Source organism: Diadema antillarum, unplaced genomic scaffold, assembly GCF_040938485.1.
Source record: "Diadema antillarum isolate AM-2024a unplaced genomic scaffold, OU_Dant_1.0 scf00000115, whole genome shotgun sequence".
Taxonomy (NCBI): Eukaryota; Metazoa; Echinodermata; class Echinoidea; order Diadematoida; family Diadematidae; genus Diadema; species Diadema antillarum.
Genome location: NW_027271004.1, coordinates 664,467 through 691,519, shown reverse-complemented (window position 1 = coordinate 691,519; position 27,053 = coordinate 664,467). Strand labels below are relative to the sequence as shown.

Sequence of the window (27,053 nt, the reverse complement as noted above, 5' to 3'; positions counted from 1 at the left end):
CCCTTTGATTTTGTAAAGGTACCCCCTCTTTACGGAATTCTTGGATCCGGCCCCAATCCAGAATACACCCCTGGTTCTGTAGCGGTATAGGGTATATGCCTGCATGTTTAGTGTTTTTGATGATTTGCTCTTGCCACTGTGTAATTCTAAAAGAATGAAATTTCGAATTTCTCTTGGGACAAATATGTGGGAGGTAAAATAAAGTACTAGTAATGTCGATTTACCATAAAACTTGCAATATATGCTTTCTCTTATATAATTCTCTCGCGATAATTATAGGGCCTTGATCCAATGATGACATTCCTTAAACTCATCAATGCAATGTGCAAGTAGTTCATACTTTGTCAAGGTCACCAGAAAAGCAGGGCTCAAAGAGGTGAGAATTTGAGTTTGAGAATTGGAATAAATACACCTGCTAGGCGAGCCCATCACACGTACGTGTTGTTCTGGACAGAGGATGTTTTCTTTTCTTATTGCGAAAGAAGTTACCGCAGTAGGACAGCGACTAGTCATATTCAGGTGGCAACTTCATTGTATATTCCAACATGGCAGCCTCCATGGGTAGATTTGGAATCAGGAGTTGTCGATTATTCAATCGAGTTGGTGTAAGTATGTCGGTAAATGTACAAATAGTGCATGGGAAGCATTTACTTATGGAGATAAAGAGTCCTTGTCGTCAAGTAATCTTATAATTTGTAGTCAAACAGTGAGGTAAAATATTTAGAGTATATTACGTAGATGTAAGTGATTGTGTAGTCCCGCATATTTATATTAGTGTCAGTAAATATTTGTATATCATTGACCAAAGACAAAGTCTAGCTAGGGCAGGGCCAGGGGTTCCTAAATTTTACCTGTGTGTGGTAACTGGTTCTATCTAAGTCAGACATTTACCATTGTATGATTGAGTTAATGTGATGTCAGTGTGAAGCCTTTAAAGGACTAATTCTAGACTCTACATCAGGAGCAACTCAAACGGCGGCAAGCAAAATTTTAATAAACACATTTGAACTTTATTAGTTTAATAGTAATTTTAAAATAAAATAGTCTAGATCTAGGTGTTTCTAGATCTAGAGATTGATGCCCGACTGTAATTTTTTACCCTGCAACAGTGCAAGCGTAAATTACATTGGTCTACTTCTAGTAACCAAAAGATTACTGAATGTGTGATGTGGCAGTCATGTCCTCTGCTTTCTACAAAGAAAAGAAAGGAACAGTCATTCACCTCTTTAGTTTATGGATAATTATTATCATTATTATTATTGTTTTCATTATTTTTTATTTTTTTTATGTTTCTCATATCACCAATATTAAGCCTTTTCTCCTTACTTTGATTAAAAAAAACCAAAATCTATCTGTTCCATGTGAGTACCTTTTTACATCTTTTCAGTATTCTATTTTCTGTGTCCGAAGGAATAAAGAGTGGTGTATACTGTAGTTAGTGTAAGTTAAATCAAAGGTGATCCCAAAATGCCAAATGTACATATGTTATACACATGACATACCTTACATTATAGTATACCTGTCAGAGTCTATTCTGCATTTCTTTCACATGTTCTTGTTCAGTACCTTGAAACATGATGGGGGGGGGGGGGGTGGGGGAGTGGGAGGAGACATCCTTGAATAATGGAAAAGTGAGTAGATTTTTAAATGTTTTCATCATACTGCTGATTCTTTTGTAACTTTGTGCACAAGATTGGTGCAATTATTCAGATGTTATCACATCGATTTGATACTTTTTTTTTCATTTAAGTGTTTAAATGGCAAATTGTTTGAAAGTGAATGTAAAATATATTTACCTCCTAGAAGCTCATCAGAGAAACTTTCTACCTGTTGTATTTAAAATCAACCAACAATCATTTTTTAAATGAATTGCATGAGTGAAACCATAATTAAGTTTTGGGTCACTTGAAACATAGTAAGATGTTTATATTGTTTATTGTTAATTGTAGATAACAAACAGAATGATTATCTTTTCTGAAGGTAGCATTATTGTGAGTGTCATCGTTATAGTAATCATTCACACCTGTGTCATAATCTACTTTGATGGGGTTTATTATTATTAGTAGTATTAATGTTATTATTATTATTATTGTTATTTTTATTATTACATTATCATTGTATTGTTATTATCATTTTCATTCTCATTACAATAACTATTAATATTGTAATCAATATCACTTCTTTGATTATCATCATCATCATCATTAATTTGTTTTTAAAGAATCTTACCATTATATTGCTGGTGATGGGATGTCTCCAACCTGTTTGTTCAAATACATGATTTAACAAATGAACAGAGAAAGCGAGCACTGCAGGTGAATATGTAGTTACCACAGTAAGTTATCCTCAAAGGTATTTACAGTACCCCCTTTACATATTTGCAATCATACTTATTCTTATAATGTTTGAGGTGCATCAATTAAAATTTGCAATTTTTCTCCAAGATAGCATGAGCCATTTTTTCTATGAATCTTTGAAATGCTTCATTGTCATCAAAATCATACCCTTTTCCCAGATCTTTTGCCATATTTTTTTTTCTAGACATTTAACTAAAATTGTCTATACTGTAAGCTTTCACTTAATTTTGGACTGAAAGATCTTCCAAAACCTTCTGTTTTATAAGGCCATATGTCATCTACGATGCAATATTGTGTGTGGGATGAAACTATTAAAGAAAAATTTACTGTTAAAGGATAGTGAAACCCATATGTATTGTATTTGAATTGAGGAATGCAGCAATATTGGTAGAGCACATTTAAGTGAAGTTTGAGAAAAAATTGACAATCCTTTCAAAAGTTAAGTTTTGGTGTGTCATATCTGAATGAGAAGACTGCAACAGTTTTTGATGTCACTTTCACACATACCTTGTGTGGACAATGATATAAAGAAAATACAACATATGTTCACTTTTCTGGCATAGTGAAAGAGCCCTTGACTTATGCCGCTTTCAGAAAGTGGGAATGATGTAACCCTTAACATGTCAGTGACAAGTCAAGGGAATGTGTACTATTGATAGGAAATGAAAGTTTGTAGAGTTTTCTCTATAAATTCTTTATATCATATTACATATGTGACATCACAAACTAAAAAAGTCTAATCATCCAGCAATGACCGCACCAAAATTTTAAGAATTCATAACTTTTCTATGGATTGTCTGAAACTTCACTTATGTATTCTGCTAGCATTGAGTACTGCATTTACTCAAAATAGTGTATAGCATGCTTGTCATCAGATGATGTAAGTTGAATCTAAAAAGGATTCTTTTATTAGGGACAAAAGAGATTGACAAGATTAGGCTTACTTTCTTTCAGCTTAAATCTATATTTGATGAAAACCTGACATAATCAGCAGGGCAACTTTGAACAAACTATTCCCTGTCATAAAGAACAGAACAAGAAAAGAATAGATAAACAAATGAACAGAATAAGAAAAAAGGAAAGATGGAATATACTTAAAGAAAAGAAGGAAGACAAACAGACTTACATAAATGAAGAAAATTAAAGAAAAGTTGAAACTAATTCTCGTTCTAATATTGAGAGTGATGGAAGAGTGATATTCCCAGTTCTGATGTGAATTTTGTCACCTCCTGACTAACTAGTATATTTGTGATTTGAACATTCTTGTACATAAAATGAGAAAAGATTCTGATGTGAGTGTTATCCATTCTTTCTTGGAACATGATGACTGAAGATGTGTGATCCAAAATTACTTTGCAGCAAGAAGTCAGATTTTTATGAGGAGAGCTAGACTTGATTGAGCTATGACCAGAATGTATACAATTTGCGTGACATTCTTCAAATTTTTTATTAGAACTTTGGAGCCCCACACACTGTGAAACCTTCTCAGCTCTTTCTTAATTGCATTTAAGAATTAAAATTAACAAATCACCACATTTTGTGTTGCTGGACATTTCAGGCAAGCCTTACACAAGTCAGAAGAAGTCAGAGTTCAGATGGAGTATCCAAGCTGTGGAGTCTTGGCAAACTCAACCATGTTGCCATTGCAGTGCCAGACCTAGGTAAGGCTTTTTTGTTTCTCGTCCGGTATCTACCAATGTCTACGACCTTCTCGGGCACTCAAAGGGGAACTTTTTCCTCATTTACATGTGGATTAAGTGAATGCAGAAATAATTAGTTAAACACTTGTGGTGAAGTTTGAGGAAAATCAATCTCTTAAAAAGTTATGAATTGTTAAAGTTTTGATGAAATTTGTGTGCCATCATCGCTGGCTAAGAAAACTGCAACAAATTTGTGATGCCACAGTAGGAGAATTAGAAACAAAGAGGATTTTTCAAGATTCTTATCAGTTAATGAAAAGCAGACATTCCCTTGTCTTGTTTGTGGCATATGTTGAGGGTACTATTATTCTCCCTGATTTCTAAAGGAGGTATAGTCAGTGTGCTTTCTTGTTGTGCTAGAAAAATGAAAATTTAACATATCATTCTACAACACATTGTTCCTTTATGGGGTGAACAATATGGAAAGGAATGTATTCCACCAGAGAGGGGAAATCAAATGTTTCCATGATATGAAAGTGGTGTGTTTTCTTTCATTACCCACGCCGATGAAAATCGGCAGGGGGTTATGTAAAGGGTTCCGTATGTTTGTTTGTTTGTTTGTTTGTTTGTTTGTTTTTTTGTTTGTTTTTTTGTTTGTTTGTTTGTTTGTTTGTTTGTTTGTATGTTTGTTTGTTTGTTTGTTTGTTTGTTTGTTTGTGTACAAGATAACAAGAGAACGGGTAAACGGATTTGCACGAAATGTTCAGGGAATGTTTGGATAATGACAGGAAAGAATCGATTAGATTTTGGTGATAATCGGTTGACCCTTGCAAATTCTGTGTGACCTTGAAGTTTTGACCCCATGGTATAGTGACCATTCCGAAAATTTCCCGTTTCTCACTTTGCGATTTTCCGCTACCATACGAAGACATAAACTCCCCAACGATCCGACTTCGCTGCTCAAATGTTCGTAAGAATTCCGAAATTTACGTTTAGGCCTATTTGAGGGACTATGTCCTTCTAGATTTATGAAAGTTCGTTCTCCGTCATCACAAACTGGCCCGTATTTTGATGATTTTTCAAATCAACATTGATTGTTTTTTTCGTTGGAGGAGCATTTTGCTCGGTCGCAGTCACACTGCACGATATGCGCGCTCAATGTCAATGCGTGTGCAAGGCCGCTGAAAATGCATCGCGCTCTACACTGTTGGTGCAAAATTGCACCGGGGACGTTGCGGCGCTCGTTGGTGGGCTAATACTGGTGCAGTAGACATTTGCATTCAACCCTTGCATTGAATAATTCCCGTAGACACTAATCATAGGGGTAATTGCCTAGGGGGTACGTAAATTTTGTTTTTCTTTTTTGCTTTTGTGGATACCATCAAAGATCGTACACTCATACGACCTTTGATATTTGATGATTTTTCAAATTAACATTGATTGTTTTTTTTCGTTGGAGGAGCATTTTGCTCGGTCGCAGTCACACTGCACGATATGCGTGCTCAATGTCAATGCGTGTGCAAGGCCGCTGAAAATGCATCGCGCTCTACACTGTTGGTGCAAAATTGCACCGGGGACGTTGCGGCGCTCGTTGGTGGCCGAATACTGGTGCAGTAGACATTTGCATTCAACCCTTGCATTGAATAATTCCCGTAGACACTAATCATAGGGGTAATTGCCTAGGGGGTACGTAAATTTTGTTTTTCTTTTTTGCTTTTGTGGATACCATCAAAGATCGTACACTCATACGACCTTTGATATCATCACACTCTCGGCTTGCTATAATTAAAATATCCCGCAAGAAAACGGCGTATTTCTCGATTTTTAGCGCTTTTTCCGCGACCCGTCGCGTAGACAATACTCTTAAAACTGGACTTAATTCGCGCGCGCTTGGAAAAGTTCCGATTCTGCACTTTTGACGGTGGAATTTGGGATTTTCGATGGATTTTTGGAGGAGACTTAAGGACTTTCCTGTACGTGAATGAGTGTTAATACCGTATGTGTAATTATGTGATTTGCGTGTGATGTGACTGTAGAACCAAAGATCGTACACTTCAGTGTACGATCTTTGGTAGAACTCACTGGCTGGTGATAAAGCACACTGGCAATTAAGTGGCCGAATTCTGGTAGATGACCGAATGCACATTATGTTTACCCCGACTTTGTACTTAGGCGTGGGTCTGCCGCCTTTGACGGCCCCTCTCTAGTTTGTCAATGACTTTGATGGTTTTGCCTTAAAGAGCAATTATCAAAGTTTTTAGCCCTCATTTTGTATGAGCTTTCTCCATTTTCCAGCAAATCTGTTGTCAGAAGAAGGCATCTTGAAATGTTAAAGTTGGCTGTGTCAGATATATTAGCTCAAACTGTCTCATTTTAGGAGCAGAAAACTACAGCTATCCCTGAATTTATTTTCTTTTATGTAGTCTTTGAATGCTGAAGGCACTTTCCAAGATGAAGGAGCCTCCTGTATGAGATTAACGTCTCATGGAAACTTAAGTGTCCACACAATGTGAGATATTCAGAGCTAACAATGCACCAAGTCATATTTTCAGACCTTAAAACAAAGTTGTTGTTGTTGTTGTTTTGTTTTGTTTTGTTTTGTTTTTTTTTTTGCTTAATATGCCTGTCACCTATCAGGGAAGAAGGGGGAGTTTGTCATATGGGTGACGCTTTAAATCACTGCACAGGTGTTGAACATTATGATGTTTTACACGACTGTAAAACACAATATTTTTGCGGCATGAAATTTTGACTAATTGGAGCCGACAGCCTTTTTCATGGCATGAAATTTTCGCGAATTGCCTTTAACATTCGATGGATATTTCTTCTACTGGTCCGACCTGTCCATCGGTCCAGTAGGTACCCAGTTTTTCCATTTTTCACGGGTAAATATCTGAAAAAGTTACTGGTCCGACCGTGATTTTTACTGGTCAGGGACCGTCGGACCAGTGCCAGTGTGCAGCCTTGCATATAGTGTAGACAAGAACTTTCGCATGCATTTTGATTGTGCAAATCTTGGCTCTCGCAAAATTTGCAAAATTAAATGCACACAAACATTCTTTGTCTTACAGTATATGCATTAACACATTTATTTCATTTAGCCAAATCTCCAATTAAATCAAAGAATGGAAAATGAGGTAATGATAGATTTATGTGGATCTTGTATTCATAACAATTTCATGACAACTGTCACAACTAACAGTGTCAGATGTTGGGGAAAATACATATTGGCAGATGATGCACAGATCTATGCCAAAATATGTACAGTACCCTAGCATGCGCAACATGTATGGTTGCAGTCCATCATATTTCTGCCAAATTTGTGAGCATTTGTGTCAATATCACTGCACAGCCAAGTTCCTCCTTTCTTCCTTTCTTTTTTTGGTAAAGTCACACACAATCTGCAAGCCTGTATTCAGTATTGTAGAACAGCATATTCTGTGATAAAGAACACTTAGCTTTGTTAATCAGCATATAAACAACCACCAAAAAGCAATCAAAATCTTTTTCTTACATCAACTGCTGCCAAATTTGAGCTGTCCCCTTTCTCTTAGTTTTTTTTTTTTCTTTGATAGCACGGGATACTAGGTTAGTGGAAACAGAATAAACGTGACTGACTATGTATTCCTGACTTTACATTGAGCTGAAAGGGCAGCTTTAAACCGCAACTTTCTGACTGCCGTGTTGGCAAGAGAAACAAACTTTTGTTTTGTTCATTTAGCCACTAATGTTTAATCATTTTGTACTGCTGAAGAAATCACCATGTCTGTTGTCTTGCATTTCATGTAGAACATGCTGGCAGAGCGTTTTGTGAAAGCAGATTGTGTCGTAACATGCTTGAACACCTCTCCTCTCTCGTTTCCTATCGCAGATAAAGCAGCCAGTATGTACAGAGATATACTTGGGGCCAAAGTCAGCGAGACTGTGGTTAGTATTTGTCTCTTTTGCCCCTCATGGGGAAGAATGAAAATCATTACTTTGTACTCCCCTTAACCCATCACATCCCAGAAAATCACATTTCTATAATTTGATGCTATATCTTCATATCATAGTTCAGAATTATTCATTGTCAGTGTTTCGTGAGCTGTAGAATAAAAGGTTCTCTTTCATTTGAACATTTTGTATATCCATGTATAACTATTTTTTTTTCATTGCAAAATTGTTATAAGTTCCCTCTTAATTGCTAGATTCATAAATTCTTCTCATATTGGCAACACATTTTAGAAGGTTGACATTCCTGTTTCTCTCTCAAATTAGCAAAATTTTTGTAAATCTTTGTAAACTGCAGATTTCATGAATTCAATCAGTTCCATCGTATTTTTTGCCGATACAAAATATGCAGTGAAATTCACATATTTGTCAGGCAAAGAAACAGGATGGATGATGATGATGGTGATGACGACGACGATACTGAGGATGATTATTATTATTGCTGTTATTATCAGTTATTATCATTAAGGATATTATTATTATTAGTAGTAGTAGTAGTAGTATCATAGTTATTATCATTATTATTATTATTATTATTATTATCTTTATTATTATTATTATTATTATTATTATTATTATTATTATTATTATTATTATTATTATTATTATCACTATTGTTATTATTATATCATCATTTTCATTACTGGTAACATCACCATCAACATCATCTCCATTATTACAATGATTGTCAAAATTTTGAAATGGCATCATGTTTGAGTATGTGCACTGAAATGGAATGGTGTAATTTTGTTTTGTTTTGTTTTGTTTTTTTGGGGGGTGGCAAAAAATACTTCATGTCCATCAAGCAAGAGTTAAGGTTAATACTGAGTTAAACTTGTCTTCTGCTGTGAGCGAGACATATCCGATAGTCCAGCTCTGAGCGGGGCCCAAATGTTGCTACTTTGCCCTGTGGCTCCCAGCCAGTTGCCACATCCTGTATTGGATTGCATGTGTTTGATGAGTAATGCCACAACACACCTCACACTTAGCAGTGAGCGATGACAGTGCTTGTAAATTTGGAGAAGTATCTCCCTTGTGTCCTTGTAAATCTGATGTGAATAATGACATCTTGAACTTTTCATGTTCATGAATGGGTAGAGTACCCAACTAGGGAAGCATTTTGTTTAGCTTTTTGTGTGTGTGTGGCTTTGTTTTCAAAAAGCAGTGACACATTTGCGACAGATCAGTCACAAATGTCGGAGTAATGTTCAGAAAATTAACAGCAGTGGAGATACATTGTCAGTAAATCGTCTGATACAAAAAAGAGAGTAACTCTTTGAAAGGATTGTCCTGGTCATGTGACCAAATCAGTCGAAATATGAGTCACTTGATTTCTTCTTTCCATGAAAATTATCTTCTCTGTGAGTCTTCTGAAGTGACACCAGTAATGTCATCATACCTACGTCATTCATTCGCTGTTCTAGTATAAGCTTCTTTCCTCACTAAACTTTCAGTTTCCCTCTCTTCATATCTATGTACTGATGATGTTGATGATGATAATAATAGTAATTGAGTTATGATAATAATAATGATAATAATAACAATAATGATAATAATGATAATGATAATTATGATGATAATGATATTATCATTATTATTATTATTATTATTGTTATCTGATTTATTATTATTATTATTATTATTATTATTATTATTGTTATTATTATTATTATTGTCGTTATCTGATTTATTATTATTATTATTATGATTATTATTATTATTATTATTATTATTATTATTATTATTATTATTATTATTATTATTATTGGCTTTTTTATATTCATCTTCATCATCATTATTGTTATTCAATTTTTTTTTTTTTTTTGGATCTCCTGTCTCCAACCGTAGAGCTGTGTCCAATCCATGGACCTGGGGCATAACAGAGGGAATGTCACATAAAAAGTTTGATGTACATGAAAGAATGCATAAAGGCCAGAATGGAATGCTCTCTGAGTTAAACAAACCCTACTGTAACCCACTGCTCGTACTAACTGCCCGGTTCTCCAGCAGTTTAAGGAGCTCACCCATAGGGCAAAGTCCTGCCAGGGCAGACCAGTAACTCACAAGGAGCTCTAGAAAGCAAGCCTAACCCTATCATGTGCATCACCTTGGCTTCCTATATGTGATCATGTACACATCATCTTTGATAGGATCTTGAGAGAAATCTGGTTTGTCCCTGGGATGGAAATTCCCTGTACTGTACTGAAACTTATGTTGCCTGGTACATTGTATGTGATCACTAAACTGTCAGGATTATCATTATAACAGGCGATTCCCATTACAATAAAGTCCCCGGGACCGGCAGTTTTCTTTTGTTATATCAAAATTTGTTGTAGCCAAACAGTAAAGTATATAAAGACATAGATAAAATTTTGTTACCTGAATTTTTACTTTAGTGTAATGAGAGTTTCATTATAACTATATTCATTGTCATGGGAGTGCACTGTATTACTGTTATGGCAATAAATAAAATCAGTAGTCATAGTAGTTGTATTAGTTGTATTACTTGTACTATGTAGAAGTAGTAGAGTAGTAGTAATAGCATGTAGCAGTAATGGTGCCAGGTAGTTAAGTAGTAGTAGTAGTAGTAGTAGTAGTAGTAGTAGTAGTAGTAGTAGTAGTAGTAGTAATAGTAGTAGTAGTAGTAGTAGTAGTAGTAGTAGTAGTAGTAGTAGTAGTAGTAAATGTAGAAGTGGTAATAGCAGCAGTATTTCTATCATTACAATTGCTACATTACTTTATCATTACTATTGCTATCATTATCATCAAATTGATCATCATCATTATCATTATCCTTACTTCATCAGCCTCTTCCGGAGCATGGTGTCTACACCGTTTTCATTGACCTCGGCAACACCAAGCTGGAGCTGCTTCACCCACTTGGGGAGAAGAGTCCCATAGAAGGCTTCCTCAAGAGTAAACCAGAAGGAGGAATGCATCACATATGCCTTGAGGTAAAGCTTTCTGATGAAATTATTTAAAGGGATCATATAGATTTTGTTTTGACTTATTTTCAGGTTTCTAACATTTTTTGATGAGATAATGAGAAACCTCGTATGAAATATGAAAGAGCATGTAATTCCAAGAGGGATTCAACATTTATTTACTGAATATTGGTTTTGAAATGGCAGAGGTATCCAAAACAGAGCAATCCTAATAAAAAGTGGGACACACCTTTTATTAGGATCACTTTGTTTTACTTCGTTTTTGGATTTCTCAGCTATTCCAAAACTGATTTTCATCTAATAAACTTTGAAATCCTCTCAGATTGGTGTGCTCTGTATTGTTTCATAGATGGTTTCTTGATATCTTGCAAAAAGTTAAAAGCCCAAACCTCATCTCCACCAATACAATACCATCCCTTTAATACCTGCCATCTGCCCATAGGTCTGCTCAGAAGGCGCATAAATGCATTTTCAGTGGCAGTTGCCCCTAGACCTCCAGAGGGCGACCTTGGATGATGGGATCTTAATTTGTTCAAATGAGCCCTATGCCCTCACCCCCCCCCCCAAAAAAAAAAACAAACAAACAAACAAACAAACAAACAAAACAAAACAACCCAAAAAACAAGAACAAAAAACAAAACAAAGCAAAAAAACACACACAAAAGGGATAGAGCTTAGTTAGTGCTATGAGTTAGTACACTGGTGACTGCTGTTTCAAGTTTGTTCCATGCATGCCCCCTTTAGGGGAGGCGGGGGACAATTATCACATTTTTCTAATCTTCTTGAAAATGCATGGTCACATTTTTGCCAAACTTGCCAAGAATTTTTGCAAGGATGATAGAACATATATTTGTCAAGATGAGCTCTATTCCCTGAGCTCTATTTCCCCATTTGGGGGGAACCAGGGGCCAAGTACCGCCTAAATTAGAGAATCTTTACAAAATTGTCTTATGTGTAGCCAGTAAATACAATGTCCATTAGCAAATGTATTAAAGTTTGTTTTAGGCAGTTCCAAGAATTGGCCCCAGGCCTTAGAGCCAACACCAAATTGGTGGCCTTTTTTTTTTACATTGAAAACACATGGTCAAATTTTCTACAAACGTGGCAGGTGTTATTGCCAGCATGATAGAAGACACATATGGATGCCATGCCCTCCTAGAGATCCCCAAAGCTCCCCAAGTTTGTTATGTGCTTCTCTGGTAATAGTCTGGATGGATGTGTGGAAGGTGCATCCCTGGTCTCTTGTTCAAGTAACAATGTATGCATCAAACTGCATTGATTCATATCACTCTCCTCTTTGTATGGTGCAATTATTGGTGCTCTGTTTTGTTCTGTAAGGCCTCAATAAATGATAATGCCATGGGGGAAAAAAAATCTTTCAACTCTTCATACCTGTACCTCTTAAGTGATCAAAGACTTCATTATGAGGCATTTCTCTTTTCTAATCCTTTGCTGACATGTTGTGCTGTGGTGGGCTCGGTGTTGCATTGGCATGTGTCTTTGATGACTTATGAAGCATTGATTAGATGCTCTGGCGGCAGTCTGTTCTAGTGCAAAGCACAAGGACAGGTCACACACAACATGAGCAGAATTGAACGGGACCGAACATCTGCAGGCCCCCACACAAAAGGGGGAATCGTGATACGAAATCATCGCCATGGTTTCCGGAGTGCGGTTGGCTTACGAGGAGCGCTCCCGTCTCCAGATAAGTATGATGAGACATCTTCGTCACCCCCCGCATCACCCAGAGACCTTGATGCGGATCTAAATTTTGCATGCCGCACGGTGAGTGCTTGTGAAGTCACCGGGCGTGCTGCCAAGAGTTCGATCACTCTCCCTTTTTTTCTCTCTCTCTAGATCTCTCTCTTTCTCTCAGCCGTCCATGGAAAGTTTGACCTTTTGTGTGTCCGTAACTTTTCGATGCGCAAGGTCACGCTGCGATAGTGTGGGAAAAATGTATTGCATTGAATCCCCCTCCAATCACCCGTGCATTATTGAATAGAAGATTCCAATCTGCTTGCTGCTGTCCTTTGAGCTGTGCTTTTTGTACTGCAATGCATTGTGGGATTGAGAGAGGTGACTTTTAAGGCTTTCTGGGGCACAAGCTGTCCCCTTGTCATCTTGCTGATCATGTGTCATTTTCACTTCCTGTACCCTGTGTCAAGGAATTGCGTTTTACTTCACAAACACACTTAAAATTTTCTATTATTGGGACTTTACACATAGCGCCCTTTGCTGTCAATTGTTGGTGGGTGGGGAAACAGAAGTAAGCTATTAGTAAGATTAGATTGTTTGTCAAGGTTTTAAATTTGTAAATTGAAATGTCCCCATTACATGGAAGAATTACACCTTTTTGATGTTCGCATAAAAGACTGAAGGTGGCTGGCAGTGCACCGTACACCAAAAGGAAATTAGTAGGAAAGGGGTCTGTAGACACTGGCAACAATATTTCAGAAATATTTATGTGTCTCATTGCTAAACTAGGTGGCATATTGATGCAAAAAAACAACAACAGCATGATCATTCTAATGACAACACCAGAATACAGTTTTGTTTTTTATCAAGATGTGGGGTTTGTCTAAAACGACACTGAATAAAAAATGAACACACAATAAACATCACCCAAGCAGGTGGTTGATGTTTTTTTTTTTTTTTCTCTCTCTCTCTCTCTTTCATGGTGATCCGTTATGTGCCAAACCAGATGAACATAGAAAGAAGGCTGTAAAGTTGGAGTGAATTTTACTTGGAGCCAAGAAAATTCTGTAAACATTAAAATGTACACACTGCAATCTTCGAAGTTGGATGAGTAATAATCAATGATACCAGTGCAAATGAAAATGTTAAGAGACACAAAATAGGAGGTAAACACATAGCAATAGAAAAGAGGCAATAAATCACAGAATTAAAGTGGCAAGTGCACAAAATCGGGCATGATGCTGTAGCCATGATTTCCAAGGCTTGTGTTAACCAAGAGTACATGTTTAAATTTTCTGTAAAAAGAATAGATGTATTAGAGAAAGTTATCATGCAGAAGAAAAGATAAGAAAGAAGGCAAAAAAATGCTGGTGAGTTGCAAATGACTAGACATGTTCAGGGTTCGAAATTGGCGATGGTCCGCTGGCCATTGGCCACCCAAAAATCATGTCGGACCAGCTAAAAATCATAAAATTCTGAAGTTACTAGTCCGTCTGGCTAGCCAAAATATTGCTTCAGTGTCAAAATTGATTCTAAGTAGTCCGTTTGGCTAGTTAAAAAAAAAAGTTAAGTGCGACCCCTGCATGTTACTCTACTATTAAGTATAATGTTGTATGGTAAGAAAATTTATAGATAGACAAGATAGTAATACTTGTCCTAAAAATATAACATAAACTTGATATCTCAGATGCTAAACTGGTCAAACCTATGCCAGAAAGACTGGTCAAACCTATGCCAGAATTCATAAGTATGTCAACTCTGGGAACGGTGTGCGTGGCCAGTGCTCTTTGTTGCTTCCGTGGTCTATGTCTATGTCATGACTGTTATCAATAACGCATACCTGCATTTTGCTCTTGCATGGGTATTCATGTTTGAACCAGCATTGAAAAAAACAAATAAAGAAAAAAGTATGGACCCTCAGAGATTAGATGGCTTATTTTGTAAGAGCTATATCACACTGAGCCAGTATTACATGAGTGATTGTTACAGGTCGCTGTATAATGAGTATAAACCTTTCATCGATAGGTTTGGGATGAAATGTGTGTCAGCAGCCTCGTGAAAGATGTTTTACATCCAAATTGGAAGATAATGGGGTTGCTTTAAAGGCCCAAGGTCAAATCACATCGTGACCTTGGTGTTTTCAAGGTTAAAGGTGCACTCTCTACTTTGACCTTCCATCTTTGTAATTGATGACCTTTACGTGAAATTTGCATGCCATTATTTTTGTGCTTAGGGAGGTGCTTTGGGGGCCTTTGTAAGGTGTTGACTAATTTAGAGAGAGATAGCATGATAAATTTAGTGCAATGTGGTCTTAAAAAGGGTCCAGAACACAGAGAAGAAAGCCAATGTACGTGATCGATATTACTTCATGTTATGTCACCATGTTCAAACAGAGAGACAAAACAAAATCAGAGACACTCTGGATGCCAACATACGGTTCGTTTTGACTCTGCTGTGCAGTACCTAAAAGTAAGCCAAATGTAATATATTTAGCTAAAGCTAAAATTGTGCCTGCAATTATTGCAGCACTGAGACTGTCAAGCAGCGTAGTCATGTCCTTTCGTTGTTTTATTTCATTTCAGCAGACGCTACGCTTACCTGCAAAGTTTAAGCTTATGACGCAAAAGGCCATCTCGTTAAAATGGGATGGACTTGCTTCAAAGAAATGTGTTGCGGTGAAAGTAGCATGGTAATAACAGCGCAGCACTACACACTTAAAGCCGCTGATTTTTCATCTAGATGCGGGCTGTTGCTGTGCAGTCCTGAAAAAGCAATTTATTAAGATTACTAGATGTGCTTGTGTTGTAAAAAACAAAAAACAAACCCAGTTTCATTTTGCCATGGCATGTTGAATGAATCACTCATACATGATTCATAGCACTCAAGTATTACTCATTTATCACTGAAATATTCTGTCTGCACAATTTTTGTGCTTGAATGTGACACAGAACAGTGAAAACAAAAAGAAATGTTTGGAACATGCATGGCAGTTTTAGGGATTTGAAAGTGCCACAGAAGTGAAATCCCTGCCACGGAACAACATAATTGAAAGGACTTAGAATACAGGGTGAAAGATGATAGCGTTAACTAGTCGACATGTACATTTTTTCCCCCTCATGTCTTCTACCGAAAGAGCTATAATGAGTCACATGTGAAGCACATGGCACTTGATTGTCAATGTTAGTTTGGTGCAGCCACAAGTTGTCTGCTACCCCCTAGTGGTGGGGCATGGCCAGCTAGGACTCTGCCCGCATGCCCCGCTGAACTCGGTCACTGTACTTTTCCGCAATGCAATTTCCAATTTTTCTCCTCGCTGCTTGCCATTCATATTGTGCGGCCGGATGGCGACTAATACTGCCATTCTGCGCGCGGGAATAGATTTCCACCCAAGCTTCGGCACAGGGCCCCTTAATTGCACAAATATGAAAAACATCCATGCTAATTAATTTACTGAATCATGGACTCCCCCGCCAGAGGTAGATTGTGTTTGTAGCTCTGTGTACATCCAGGTGTAGGAGGACTATCTGTGTGTAATAAAACCCACACGAATACAACATTATGGGTGCCACCCTACCGCTGTGCATTGCATGTACGAGTGTGAACACTTGCAATAGCATTTGTCTCTGTAGTTTGTGGTATGTATTCGGTGCTGGGTTTGTGTGCATTCCGGTCATGTAGCTTGTCCTAGTCATGTGTGGTTAGCAGTATGAGAAATGACAAATGTATTCACAGGCAGAACAAAGTGGTTGAGGGGTGAAGAAAAGCCCGAACGAACGTGCATGCCTGGCTGGCTCGATTCCAGATCAGGGATGCCACCGGCCTGTCAGTCGTGAAGTATTTGACGCAGCACAAAGTATATGTATGCATTTCGATCATCCCGACATGAGTAGGATTTTTTTTTTCTGTTCCGGCAGAAATGATGCTGCGCCATTATTCTCGCGCCAGAGAGGGGTGCGGATGCAAAGTCACTGATGCATCGAGGGACGACTTTGTTTCTGCGTTCTGCTCTCTAGTTGAGACTGAGGGGAAAGGATCAAGAGAGATGCGTCATTCTTAGACCGTATGGTCTTCAGCGAATCAATTGGCAAAAGTCGCAGATGGATGTTACAATGAAAAATCTGAGGCTGTCATTCAAAAAAAAAAAGGAAATAAAAGTTATAGTCTTTGCTCACCAGAGACTTGCTTTATGAGGACAAAGGAAACATTTAAAATCTTAATTGATTCTTACACTTGCACTGCGTATAATTTCTCTCTGCTCAATATATCGGAGCCTTTTCATCTCTTCCCCTCCCTGTCCATTTTGGTGCTGTTAACGCTGTTTCCATACTGACTTATCAGGTGTGTATCATATCCCATGATATATGCCCTCTCGTGTCAAGCATGCTTATAAATGCAGGTAGCACCAGCGATTCTACTCATTGTTTGTTCATGTCTGCACTATTGTCTTTTTTTCAGTCCCACACAGGCTATTCTATGTCAGTGCATTCCTTCTCTTTTCTCCTTCCTGTGTAGATAATGGTGATTGATCACCATGTTTCAAAAATTCAGGGGAGAGAAAAAAAAAAACCTTGCAACCATATTTTTCCACTTCTCTTTAGTGAGGCGGGTGCACCCTTTTGAATATACGTCCTGATGATCTATGATGAAAAAAGAAAAAAAATGGGATTTTGATCTATCAAGAGTCAAACAAAATGACTTCTGGCCAGAGTAAAAGGTGTCTTTTATTTGTGCTGCCTTTGCCAAGTGCGGCATTTGGCACCAATGCATGAACGGTACACCAAAGTGCTTGTGTCTGTTGCTTTGTATGGACAAGCATGCACGATAGGGCATGTGATCTAGCTTAAACTTCCTTACCTTTCAGTGAGATTCAATAGGAGGATTTTAGGCAGGGCCAGAGTTTTATCATTCTGGGCAAGGATGGAGGCCTGTATTATTGTAATCACCACTATTTGTTTACTAAGGATACCATGAATTTAAGATTTATCAGCCCCTTCACATGTTTGCCACATCCCTATAGAGGCGTGTTGACTGACTGAACAACTTTGTAGTAGTATTTTATAGTACCCCTCGATGTTGTTGATTTATCCCAAACCTTTTTCACTAATGAAACTGAAAGCAGTAAGAGGCTCTGGATGTGAAGGTTATGAGTTTGGACGAGACATCAACGAAATAAAGTGGGCACTTGATTTGAATAAATACCCATTTAATGCAAAATTATCATTGGCATGCAAGTTGATAGCAAGTACTCCAACTGACTTGAGAGTGTCTATTGGAAAGATCAAAGCCCCCCCCCCCCCCCCAAAAAAAAAAAAGAGAAAAAAAGAGGAAAAAAAAGGAAGAAGCTGAAACTAGATGTGCTACTGCACACTACTTACACATCTTGCATCTAATAGATTAACTTGGTATTTCTTAGGCTTTAGTGCACAACAGACAATGGGTTAATGCATGTCATACTGTTTGGTTACCTCTCCTGTCCCCAAGACTACATTTTTCTTTCAATTTTGGCAGTTTTTCCCATCCTGTTCACTTATTTGCAGACCAAGTCTCTGTTCATGTAACAGTGTAGTCCTGCTTGCTATTACAAAATACTCTTCATTCCTGCAGTAGGAGGTGTTGTGGTTAAGATTGTGGGTTCTCAATCTGTAGGTCCTAGGTTCAAGTCTTTTGGCAGCAGTGGCAGTGCCCTGAGGCGAGGCATCATATCTTCATTGTACAGTAGTCCTAAGGAGGGCATTCTTGAAAGGCTGGTGGTTCCGTGGTTGCTTCTTTTGTCACCCAGCTTACCTCATGGCAATGTAAAACTGAAGCCAGTCTCAAGCTCAATGTATACAATGTGCAAAGCAAAGTGACACAGTTCTTTAATGCTGTCTCTGGGTCGTACGTTCTATATATATATTCATATCATATTTCTGGTAGCACTGAATGACATGCCAAGAAATATTTTGCTCACTAACAAAGGCATGTTTCTTGGTATCCCATGAAATGGGGCTATCCAATGTGATCATTGTTGCATTTGGATTGAATGATTCCATGCCCTCTTTGCCAGAATTTCATCTATTTTTGGCATTGTTCAGCAGTGCACACTGCCACCCGGGGCTGCCCCATTGTTTACAATACAACATGAGTATGGTATAATGTGCACAAGGTGGCAAGTTGAAAGTCATGCGCTGGGTCTGCACATTCTACGAGCAACTCCGCGGGATTTCCCACGGAATCGGGCAGCGTCATCGCGACAGCTGAGAAGCGGCCATCCTGACAAGTTGATTACTTCTGCGCATGCGCGCTGGAGATGATGCAAAAATATGCTCCGATATTGGACGCTAAATGAGTGCAGTGGTCTGTTCGGGGAAAATGCCGTCGTTAATACAGCACATATTGGGAAGGCTCTGCTGCGGGATGCATACAGAGGCGAAGCATGTATTTACATTGTAGTACTAGCTAAACTGCCCAATAGATATGATATTTCAAAACACTGCCCAGACTGAAAGATTCCTTGTTGGTTTTATGGTGAAGCATTTGCATGAAACTGAAACCTCCACTACTACAGAATCAAGTGAAGAAGATCCATTTTAATAGCAGTGATGAGTTATATCAGTTCAACTCATTTCTTTTGAAAACTTTAGTTGACATTTAAACATTCCCTCTAAAGAGAAAAGATGTTATTTTGTGTGTTATGTGTATGTCTAAGTGTGCAGTGATAATTATTCAATATGGCAGCAGTGACTTATGTAAATCTGGAAGTGTAAGTGCTTGTATGACATTAGAATATCATGTTGATGAAACAGAGAGTTGTAATGTTTTTTTCACCAGTTTTATTCCTTAATGTGTTGTCTAGACAACACATTGATATAGACAACTATAGGCCTACATAATCTCTGTATTTTCTCCTCTGTGTTACTGCTAATGTTGTTTTGTAAAGGGCCAATCCAAGCAATGTACAAATTTACTTATAAGTTATTAGACTAAAATTAGACAAAACAGAGTGTTTCTTAAAAATTGGACATAGGATAAGAAAGTTGTGGAATGTTTCAATAAAGTTTGGCATGATTTCCAAAAATTACCCGGCAACTTTCACGTTTATTTTGAGACTGTGTGGGATGCAACTAGGGTGCTACTGGTACTTGTCAGACATGTTGATGTAGGTGTGAGCGTAGTAAGATTTATGTCAAATACAATTCCTTGATGTAGAATTACAAGTATATGAGTACCTGCATTCATATGCCACTTTTATGATTACACTCATATTCTGTCCTTTATTTCATTCTCTTGTTTTATTAATTACACTATTACTTGTAGCACCATTTGTGTGTAGGTATGTACATTTACATTTCAAGATACACTCACGTACACACATCACTAGATACCAGTAGATATGTGTATGAATCATGAATAATCTGCTAATTTGATTCAAGGTAAAAGTATTTTTCTGGAAAGTACTGTATGAGCTGAAATGTTTGTGTACAGATGTTTTCGCAAATTGCTACTGGTACTTGTCAGACATTTTTGTGTGTTGTTAATCTGAGCTCTGTTGCAAGGTTCTAGTAATCGTAGAATAAATATGAATGAGTAACAAGCAAAAATATTAGTGGTGACTGTTTTTATTTTGTGAATCATCATTCATTGTACGTGAACATTCACCTAAACAAGTAGTGTGTTCTACATTTGAAGCTTACTGTGCTAGCATGCTGTTATGCCCCAGATATCGCTGCTATCATGACCCATGCAAGGGTACTAGACCTACAGTTAGTTACTACAATTTGTAGTTGCATGTGATGTAAGCGCTGGCGTGGCTTGATATTTATTTTCTTTTTAGAATTATATCTTGCATGTTATTGTTGTTTTTGCACCATTTCTATGTTCAGGGTTCAAAAGCAACTCACAAAATTTGCCAAAAAATATAACCACCACAAAAATTTCAGCTCATATGGTATAAGATTTGGAGTTGTTCATCCTGTCTCCCACCAGCAGCCCCCCCCCCCCCCCCCCCGAAAAAAAAAGAACAGAAATTTGACAATGCTGAAATCTAGTCCTGTGATTCCGTGCGGTTTATGAGACTCGCTTGGTTACATAAGCAGACGAATCAGAGTCGGTGATAACCTCTGCTCCCTGTGACCTACGGTGTCGTGCTAGTAAAGTATCAAGCTAATTACTGTACTGGTGCATCAGTGTTATTGAGAGATATTAATCGTGAAACTCTTTGTGTCCTGCTCTCCCTTCCTCCCCATTCGACTCCCCCTTCTTACCCCCCCCCCCCCCCCCCCCCCAATCCTCCAATCCTCCAATCCTTTTCCCCAAGGTTCCCCAATTTGTGTCGGGCTGATTGCTATTAAAGTGCATTGGAGTTATCACTATCAGGTGATACATGTACTAATCATACAACTTTTTCCTGCCCCTTTTTCACTTAACCCCCCCCCCCATGTACACACACACACACACACACATACACACACTCACACACACTCACACACACACATACCCTCGTACACATTGATGTCATGTACAGCCGTGCAGGACTGAAGGAATTGTTTGTGAATGTGGAAATGATTAGAAGCAATACCGCTGGCATGAATGTGTTGATCAGGGAGCCTTTTGTTATGGCTTGCATCTGTTGTTGTTTGTTTGTTATTTTTTTCTCTCCACGATGTGGTCATGGCACAAACAGCATCCGAAAATGAAACTTCCCAGGCGAGACAGTAAGATCTTTTATCCTGCCAGAGTATTGTTGTTTCACATTTTAGAAGCAATTAATGCATGTACAGCTCCGTGAATTAAAACGTACAACACACACACACACAGGAGCACACAATTCAAATGGCTGTCGCAGCGATGTCATCAGTATTTCTTCCCTTCTCGCTCCACATTTTGCAAAATACGGGCTTTAAAAAAAAAAAAGTTACCTTTGTTCATAAAAATCAGGCTTTTTCAAACTGTGCCGTCTGAGGACATCATTGCTAATTAAGTGGTGGCCAGGGCCTGCCGTGGCAGACTTAACCATCACATTAGCTTAATCAGTTGCTAACAATCAGCTAATTGGCATGCCATTTTCAGGCCGCTGTCATCAAAGTCGACGCGGCGAGAGGGAGGCAATAATTTTTTCACCTTAATTGGAGGGCCATAAAAAATTTTAGCTAATTGAATTGAAACACTTGCCTATTATTTCAATTCTTTCTCACGATAGTGATGTTCAAGGGATTTAATATATATATATATTAGATGTGTGTGTGTGTGTATGTGTGTGTGTGTGTGTGTGTGTGTGTGTGTGTGTGTGTGTGTGTGTAATCTGGTCAATGTAAGTGTAACAGTCCTCTTCACACTTGATACAGAAAAGATCAGAATTGTTTCAGCTAGACTTCCCACGTGGCTGAAGAGGGGATATCTTTATTATATATAAAAAGAAAATCTGCCTCTAGAGAATGAATGTGATGTATAATATTTTCCAGACAGATAGATACATGTATATATCATATATTCACAAAAGATATGGATAGATTGATGGATACATTGTAGATAAAATAGAAAAGAGACATGGAAAGATAAAAACTGACTGGAGAAAGATATTCAGGTGAATTACATCATGTTAATTTTTATACCAGGTTTGGGGAAGACTGAATAACATAAAGGAGAAAGCATGCTACGTTTGTGTATAACACACACATATACATGTAGATAGATAGATAGATAGATAGATAGATAGATAGATAGATAGATAGATAGATAGATAGATAGATAGACTGGAGAAAGATATTCAGGTGGATTATATCATGTTGATTTTTATACCAGGTTTGGGGAAGACTGAATGACATAAATGAGAAAGCCTGCTATGTATGTGTATAACACACACATATACATGTAGATAGATAGATAGATAGATAGATAGATAGATAGATAGATAGATAGATAGATAGATAGATAGATAGATAGATAGATAGACTGGAGAAAGATATTTAGGTAGATTACATCATGTTAATTTTAATACCAGGTTTGGGGAAGACTGAATAACATAAATGAGAAAACCTGCTATGTATAGTGTATAACACACACATATACATGTAGATAGATAGATAGATAGATAGATAGATTAGATAGATAGATATATAAATTGATAAATGAATAGAGAGATAGATAAATATATAGATAGATAGATAGATAGATAGATAGATAGATAGATAGATAGATAGATAGATAGGTAGATAGTTAGATAGATAGATTGATTAGATGGATAGATAGATAATAAATAAATAAATAGAAAAATAGATAGATAGATAGATAAATAGATAGATAGAGAGAGTTACCATGGAGCTACCACTTGTATCTCCATAGTTAAACTTCCACACTCCAGTGTATCAGCAAAAGATACAAACAATGTACCAGATTAAAGGGAGTTAGAGATTGTGGCATATGATCATACATTTTGCTCAGCTAAATGAAACTAAAGTTGTTGCTCCAATTTCCTGTTTGTGCCTCTGTGTACTCTTGATATTTCCTACATTTCTGAATGAAAGAGGGCATTTCCTCTTGGAACATGAAGTGAATTTGAATTTGTGCCAAGCGAATAGATTAGAGGCTGTACTTTGGCTAGTGGTCATGCGTGTGGAAACTAGGATGTTGCATGTGTGTCCAAATTCTGGTTTGCAACCTCAAACATTTATAGAGATGTTGCATTGAGTGTGTCCAAATTCTGGTATGCAACCTAAATCAGTTGTAGAGATGTTACATTGAGTGTGCCCAACTTCTGGTTTGCAACCTGAACATTTGTACAGATGTTGCAGGCTACAGCAAGCAATCATACACACATCATGTTGATAACATTGTAGATAGTTGCAACTGTCATGGGAGGTGGAATTGAGGGCTTACCAACAATGGTGGGGCTCGTTGAGGTGCATGTTGTTGCATGTTGTGCAACAAGTGGGCACCTATCTTGACGTCATCCGTTGCAGCATGGCGACCACTCGAGAGTCGAGCACTAGTGGCAGCCAGTAGTGGTGACCCGCTGCTTGCCACAACCCAACAGCAAACTTGCTATACTTGTTCGGCAACTAATCACACCAATCACAACTTTTGTGTTTTCTTTGCAATCTGGCTATATTCACAACCTCCCTCACACACCATCATGCGTCATTCTTTAGTCTGCAACTAACTTCAGCATTGGTGCATCCATAGCTTAAAGAGCTCCATTGAAAAGCTAGAGTAATTTGTTCATCATCTAGAAAGCAAAAATACAAACAAACAAAAGAAGCAGGAATTTTTCGGCCCTGACTGCACAATGCAGAACAAAAGACTAGAGCTTAACAAATTTACTAAAACACACACTGCTGTGCATGAGTGAGAAATGCAAGCCAAATAAATAATGACCCACTCGTTGGAAACGGAAGTAGCTACAACAAAAGCTACTCATGATGAAGTTTACCTTTTTTGTGTTTGTCTTTTGTATGTGTTGCATTCTTTCTGATGAGATCACGTTCCTGTGCAGTCACTCCTCTTCATTCTTGTTTCATCCCATAGTCCTGCAGAGACTCCAACTCTCCCGTTTTCGACGGGAGATCTCCCGCCGAAATCCCATTTTTGCAAAATCTACCGTTCTCCCGCTTGAGATTTAATTTCTCCCGCCCTGGCTCTGTGTCTCCCGCTTGAAATGATTTCTTACTTAATATCATTGTATGTTGAAAAAATAAGCCTTAGATAGCACGAGAGAGCATCTAGAACCCTAGAGCAAGGAACTTCGCACATATCAAATTGGAGTCTCCCGTTTGCTAGGGGTTTCAGGCGGGAGAATCTCCCGATCAGAAGGTGCTTAGGGTTGGAGTCTCTGGTCCTGAATCATTTTTACTCTGCAAGTAGTGTCAAGAAGCATGTTCATATGTGACACAGGGCTGTAAGTGACACATATCACCAGAGCTTTGTTTAACCCTTTCTCTGCCAATGAGTCAACTGTGCTCAAATTTCACACAAAAACCTATGGACAGGAAATCTATATGCCATGCAGAGGGTTAAAGGGATCGTATAGTTTTGGTTCAGACCTACTTTCAGGTTTCTAACATTTTTTTTGATGAGATAATGAGAAACCTCTTCTGAAATATGAAAGACCATGTAATTCCATGAGGAATTAAATGTTTATTTGATGAAAATTGGTTTTGAAATGGCTGAGATATCCAAAACAGAGCGATTCTAATAAAGTGTGGGACCCACATTTTACTGCAATCGCTTTGTTTTACTTTGTTTATTGATGTTTCAGTCGTTCCATCCCGATTTTCATCAAATAAACTTTGAATTCCTCTTAAAATGGTGTGCTCTGTACTATTTCATAAGTGTTTTCTTGGTATCTCGCAAAAACTTAAAAGCCCAATTTTCATCTCCACCAATACTGTGCCATTGCTTAAAGACTGGTTACTGACACTTTGTAAACTTCACATTCATATGCTGTGTTAAGTCGAGGGAGGGACGGGGAAGAAAGAAGGAACAGACAGACGGACAGACAGACAGAGAAGAGACAGAGAAACATATGTGTTTCTATCGTCAGCACCTGACAAGGACAGATGTGTAGTTGTATCATTCCGACGGCTAGTTTAGACCATTGCAATACCTCAATCCCCTTGTGGGCAGCAAGTGTTTTTTCTGGGAGACTGGCAGCTAACTCCCAGGCCTTGCCTTTGAACCTGACTTGCAAGGCAGCGGGTGGCACCCTTGAGTCGAATCGGTGGCCCCAACGAGCGAGCCCAGTCACCCTTTGCTCATCCGAGAGGAGGTCACTTGCCTGGTGCTAGAAACTTTTTGAGTCTCCAAGTCATAATGGGGCGGGTCATCGGAGGAAGGCAACAGTTGTCTGGTGACACCTTTCAGAAGATAAAAATTGAAATAAAAGGGGACGCCAAAACCGCAAGGATGAAAACCTCTGTCACCTTGCCTGTTGCAGAAGACGCTTTAAATAGACCGGTCTATTAGCTCCTTGTCGTCGGTGCAAGCAGTACAGATTTATTGCGTGTCCCTATCAAAGCTTCTTGTCGGCAACAACTGTTATAACCTATATCCAAAGCCTTGGAGACATGTGTATATATATTATATACATTTTTTTTTTCCATTATGGCATTTGTCTAGGCCTGACAAAATATTAAGATTAGAGGAACTAGATATTGGAACAGAGGAGGCATGACACAAATTTATTCATTGCATCCAGATGAGCAGGTATGCCAAATGCACCGAATAAGTACCAGTATATCTTGAGATATGCACTGTAGTTTAAAATGAATGTGGTATTGACATATATTAAGATACCCATATCTACCTCTCGTGGCATCTTTAGAGTTACCGCTCCTATACCATCTAGGACCATGCCATTATTCTTTGACCACAGCTTTGCCAGGTTCCCATTTCTTTCTCATTAATGCCTGGATGAAGAATGGCATGTACTGTAGAAGGGTAAAAACATCTTGTCCAGGGATGTTAACATGTGGTAGGTTTAGTACTGAACTACCCCCTTTTATGAGTCCAAACTCTTATCCACTTTGCCACAGTGCTCTCACAGTGCAGTGTAACAGATGGTAAATGTGGCTAGCTTCTTCCTCTATGAGCCAGTGAAAATTAACAAAGATTAAAAGAGGAGGCGGAGTGGAGGGGGTAGGGCACAAAATATGGTGCAAGGGGGTTGTATTTGATATTACCCTTGATATCCTCACTTTGCAGTTTTCACTAAGAAAACAAAATTAGTAAAATAGTGAATAAAAATGTGAGAAAAAAGGTGGAAGACGAAATGTAACCATTTAAGTGCCCAGGCACTCAGCTTACCTTGCCGAGCATTTTCATCAGCATTCCTTATTAAGCCATCCAAACTTGACCTATTTGTGACATTAACAAGCCCACTCAGTAACAGTAGTGTGGTTCAGCCTAACAGGAAAGCCTCGGTGACACAGTATAGGGATCAGGGGGATTAGGTTATCTCTATTCATTGACAATTAGTTTCCGGACATCTCCACCAACAGCACAGACAAAAGCACTGTCATCAAATTATTCACCTAAATCACTCAGAAGGAGTGGGAATATCTCATGTGATGAACTGCTATAAAAAAACAGCTTTTTATTTTTTAAGTAACATGTCTCAATCAGTCATATTGTGTGCTCAGATGCATGCCAATGGTACAAACTAATGAAGAGTTTCATTGCAAAATGGGCTAAGCACCTTTTTTAAACATTTTAAAGTATGTCCATTGTCAGATAGAGCAAAATAAAACCATTCCAATGAGACCTCACTTGTAACCTAACAAGGAATGTTCTAGAAGTTATGATGAAAATATCCCATATTTTCTTATTATTTTCTTTGTTTTTTTAGCAGCTTTAATCACTAATATCTCAACTTAACAAGAATGGAATTAGCTCCTTTTGTGATAAAACTCTTTATATGCAAAGAGGTACTTATTTAGATGAAATTATGTTAG

The 27,053-nt window shown here is 38.0% G+C and overlaps 1 protein-coding gene across 2 annotated transcripts in view; it reads left to right on the top strand.

The window, feature by feature from the left end:
• Window positions 1-532: 532 nt before the first annotated feature.
• LOC139719797 (methylmalonyl-CoA epimerase, mitochondrial-like) overlaps window positions 533-27,053 on the top strand; it is a 47,960-nt gene continuing 21,439 nt past the window's right edge. For both annotated transcript variants that reach the window (XM_071631183.1, XM_071631182.1), the window contains exons 1-4: window positions 533-605; window positions 3,916-4,018; window positions 7,869-7,924; window positions 10,795-10,941. In XM_071631183.1, the coding sequence (XP_071487284.1) occupies window positions 546-605; window positions 3,916-4,018; window positions 7,869-7,924; window positions 10,795-10,941 (366 nt within the window). In that variant the 5' untranslated portion in view covers window positions 533-545. The remainder of the gene's footprint in view (window positions 606-3,915; window positions 4,019-7,868; window positions 7,925-10,794; window positions 10,942-27,053) is intronic.